At 35.7% G+C, this 4742-nt stretch overlaps 1 gene segment (V, D, J or C); it reads right to left on the minus strand.

Annotated features, from left to right (window-relative positions):
* Positions 1 to 358: 358 nt before the first annotated feature.
* On the minus strand, positions 359 to 859 carry LOC127526524 (Ig heavy chain V region 914-like). The segment is given in 2 exon segments: positions 359 to 660; positions 788 to 859. Coding segments are annotated over 2 exon segments (366 nt in total).
* Positions 860 to 4742: the final 3883 nt, after the last annotated feature.

A 4742-nucleotide genomic window follows, 5' to 3' on the forward strand; every position in this document is an offset into this window, starting at 1 on the left:
AAGGTGTTTAGAGAAACAAGCTACAAACTATAAAATGAAAGCCTGCCAAACACCAAAAACTAGTAAGTGCATAAAGATGGCCAATAACTTTTGAAGACAGGCCAGAAGGAAGATGCGAAGTGAAAGTTTCAATTTCAAAAGCATACTTTAAAAGCCATGTTAATGTTTTATACATTGGAAAAGAAACATTCACTTTATAAATTAAACACATTTTTAAAAAGTTAAATAATGTTAGCAGAAAATATGGAGAATTTTTTAAAAAATGAGCCAATCTAAGGATGTGCTCAATGTTTCAAAATCATTAATATTATTTTACAACAATAAGTTCCTTCATTGCAGTTTTTGCTGCACTTTAACATTATAATGTTCCATTGTGCCTTCGAGCACAGTAATAAACACCCATATCTTCTGTCGCCACGTTGCTAATATCCAGGAGTGCCAAATTATTGTTTCTATCCTCTGTAACTTTGAAACGGCTGTCAATTGAGCTGCTGTGATAGCCAACCCATTGTAGTCCTTTACCAAGAGGCTGGCGAATCCAGTGGACATCATAACTGCTAAAGGAGAAGCCTGATATTCTGCATGACAGCTTTAATGACTTTCCAGGGATTGTTTCTACCACTGAAGTTGTCGGAATCAACATGACCTGAGAGAAAACATCTGCAATATAAAAGCATAATTAAAGTTAAAATACAAACCATGGTTCATTCTACTATAATCCATGGAGGTTTGATTTTTGCAGCATGATGCATGTACATGATAGACAAAATAATACCAATATATGTACCTTTAGCCAAAATTATTATCATGAAACAAGCCGTGAATATCATGTTTTCAAGTAAAACATGCATATGATTGTTTTGTAGCAAAAATTACTTTGAGATTTCTGTGAAGTGTTGCAACCTTATTAAATATAAAGTGAATTTGACTGAATTTGCATAGCCATACTTTCTGCTATTAGGCAAGAATTTCTAAAATCAGACCACTGCCTAGTGAAAGAAAGATAAACGTATTCATCAAGAAGTACTTCCTCCATTCAAAACTGTTGCTGCTTTGTTCCACAGGTTCTTGGTCACACTCTCAATTTCTGAAGTGTAACATTTAAATTAAGTTGGCTCAGAAAATGGATGGTTGTTATTAGTTTTTCTTATAACAAATTGCACAACTACATTTTAATATACTGTACTAAATCAAGTATAATTTCTTCAAAATGTATTTTCTGAACCTTCTTGTACTGGCAGTACTAAGTAAAGAGTAGAAAGTCAAAAACACAAAAGTGAACTTTGACTAAAAAAAAATCAGTTTTTAAAATTGCTATGAAAAACAAAAATAATTGCTATCTGATTAGATGTACTTTTAATAAAATATTTTCAGAAATATACTTTATGATGAAAATATCCAATCAAATCAGAATTTATTGATTCATAGTGCCATAAAATGTAAAAAAAAAAATCCTAAAGTGCAATTGAAAAACAGCATATTAAAAATACAGAACAAAGTAGTGACAGCTATGGTTTTTAATTGTGCATTACATATTATCACATTCAGTGCCTATAAATAGTATTCACACTCTTAGACATTTTCAGATTTTATTTTTATACAGCATTGAATCATAGTGGTATAGTTTGTCTTTTATGAGACAGAGTAGCAAAGTGTCGAAAGTGAAAAGTGAAAAACAGATCACTGCAAAGGGATCTAAATGAATTACAAAAATAAAACACAAAAGAATTAATCACATAAGTATTCAAGTCAGCATTTATCAGATGGTAGCAATTCCTGCCTTGAGTCTGCATGCTCAGGTCTCTTTTGATCAGCTTTAAACATTTCAAAACTGCTCAAGCTCTGTCAGGTGTCATGGAGATCATGACTGAGTAGCCTTTTTCAAAGACCAGCTACAAATTCTTAGTTGGATTGAGATCTGGACTCTAACTTGGCACATTTTTGTTTTTTTGCCATTCCTATGTAGCTTTGGATTTAAGCTTGTGGTCGTTTGTCTTGCTGGAAAACAAACCTCCCAAAGCGCAAGTTTCTTTAAGACTTCATTAGGTTTCCCTCCAGGATTTCCCCTGAATTTTGCTGCATTCATTTTATACTCTCCCCTCACAAGTCTTCTAAGGCCTGCTGCAGAGATACAATTCCAACAAGATAATGCTGTAACCATGCTTCACTGTGAAAATGGTGTGTTTTGGATAATGTGTAGTGTGCAGGCTCACGTTTTGGTGTCATCAGACTATTGAACCTTCTTACAGCTGACTTTAGAGACTCCAGTGTTCCTTCTGGAAAACAGTTGCTGTGATCTCGTGTAGATTTTTGTAACTTTGCACTTTCCAGTAACATGTGCACACATTTTCCTTCCTTATTCGTGAGAGTGCTTTCTAAAGACTTAATGACATAAAATTGTTAAGGTGACCTTTGGTAGGGCTAATTTTGAGCAGATGTGACATTGTCTAAGTAGGATACACTGGGATAAGCTTTTAAGTATGGAGACAGTCGAGGAGCAGTGGAACAGGTTTAAAAACACTTTACATGTAATGCAGGACAGATACATACCTAAATTTGGAATTAATAGGAAACTAAAACAAACCCCATGGTGGATTAATAAAGATTTTAAAAAGAAGTTGCAAAGGAAAAAACTGCTTTATAAGGCATATAAGACTAATGACTGCAAAGTGAATCGTAGAGCATATGAAAACATGAGGGCAACCATTAAGAATGATATCAGGGAGGCTAAAAGACAGTTTGAGAGGAATATAGCAGATAAGGCGAAAGAGGACCCTAAGAGATTCTTTCAATATTTTAGTAGTAAAAGAACAGTCAAGGAGGAGGTCAAGTGCATCAGAAATAGTAAAGGGGAATTAAAAGATACAGACAATGAAATAGCGGATGCCCTAAACTTACATTTTTCTGAGGTGTTCACAAGTGAGCAAGTGGATAACCTCCCAGAGGTAAACGTAATGACTAAGGAGGTATTGATGGATTTGGAAATTGCAGAGGGAGAAGTGCTGCTCAGATTAAATAAGCTGAAATCAAACAAATCACCAGGACCAGATAATACTTACCCTCGAGTTCTTAATGGGGCTAGCGAGTACAGATATAAACCCTTGACACATATTTTTAGGAAGTCACTGTGCACTGGAGAGATTCTGAAGGACTGGAAAATGGCAAATATCATCCCATTATATAAAAAGGATGACAGGGCAGATCCAAGCAACTATAGGCCAATAAGCTTAACATGCATCACAGGAAAATTAATGGAAGGAATTATTAGGGATAAGATTGAGCAACACCTGGCAAGGACAGGAGTTATTAGGAACAGTCAGCATGGGTTCAGAAGAGGGAGGTCGAGTTTTACTAACATGCTGGAATTCTATGAGGAGGCAACAAAAGGATACGATCGAAGTGGAGCTTATGATATTATTTATCTGGACTTTCAGAAAGCATTTCATAAGGTGCCACATGAGGGGTTGGGCATCAAATTAAAAGAAGTGGGAGTTCAGGATGACGTTTTTAGATGGGTGCAGAATTGGTTCAGACACAGGAAGAAGAAGGTGATGGTGTGAGGAAGCTTATCAGAATTGGCCGATGTTAAGAGTGGTGTTCCACAGGGGTCAGTGCTAGGGCTGCTGCTATTTTTAGTATATATAAATGATTTAGATAGGAATATAAGTAACAAGCTGGTTAAGTTTGCAGATGATACCAAGATAGGTGGATTAGCAGATAATTTGGAATCTGTTATATCATTACAGAAGGACTTGGATAGCATGCAGGCTTGGGCAGATTTGTGGCAAATGAAATTTAATCCCAGTAAATGTAAAGTATTACTCATAGGAAGTAAAAATGTAAGGTTTGAATACACAATGGGCGGTCAGAAAATCGAGAATACACCCTATGAGAAGGGTTTAGGAGTCGTAGTGGACTCTAAGTTATCGACTTCCCGACAGTGTTCAGAAGCCATTAAGAAGGCTTAAAGAATGTTAGGTTATATAGCACCTTGCTCTGTGGAGTACAAGTCACAGGAGGTTCTACTCAACCTTTATAACACACTGGTGAGGCCTCATCTGGAGTACTGTGTGCAGTTTTGGTCTCGAGGTTACAAAAAGGACAAAGCAGCACTAGAAAAGGTCCAGAGGAGAGCAACTAGGCTGATTCCAGGGCTACAGGGGTTGAATTATGAGGAAAGATTTAAAGAGCTGATCCTTTTCAGTTTAAGCAAAAGAAGATTAAGAAGTGAAATGATTGAAGTGTTTAAAATTATGAAGGGAATTAGTACAGTGGATCGAGACTGTTATATTAAAATGAGTTCATCAAGAACACAGGGAGACAGTTGGAAACTTGTTAAGGGTAAATTTCGCAAACATTAGGAAGTTTTTCATTACACAAAGAACAATAGACACTTGGAATAAGCTACCAAGTGGTGTGGTAGACAGTAGGACTTTAGAGACTTTTAAAACTAGACTTGATTTTTTTTTAGAAGAATCAAATGTATAGGACTGGTGAGCTTTGCTTGGCTGAATGTTCTGTTCTCGTCTAGATTATTCTCAGGTTCTCATGTTCTAATGTCATAATGTAAACTGATGCTAGAATGTTCAGTCTGTTTTGCTGTATTTTCTCCACCCCCTTTCACTATGCATGTAACAGATCTTTTAACATGAAAAAATTCATCTTTATAGGCAGACTTTAGAAATATTTTAAAAGGTTATGTATAAAGTGAAACTCCACCCAAAAATTATTATTTATCTGTT

Source organism: Erpetoichthys calabaricus, chromosome 2, assembly GCF_900747795.2.
Source record: "Erpetoichthys calabaricus chromosome 2, fErpCal1.3, whole genome shotgun sequence".
NCBI lineage: Eukaryota > Metazoa > Chordata > Cladistia > Polypteriformes > Polypteridae > Erpetoichthys > Erpetoichthys calabaricus.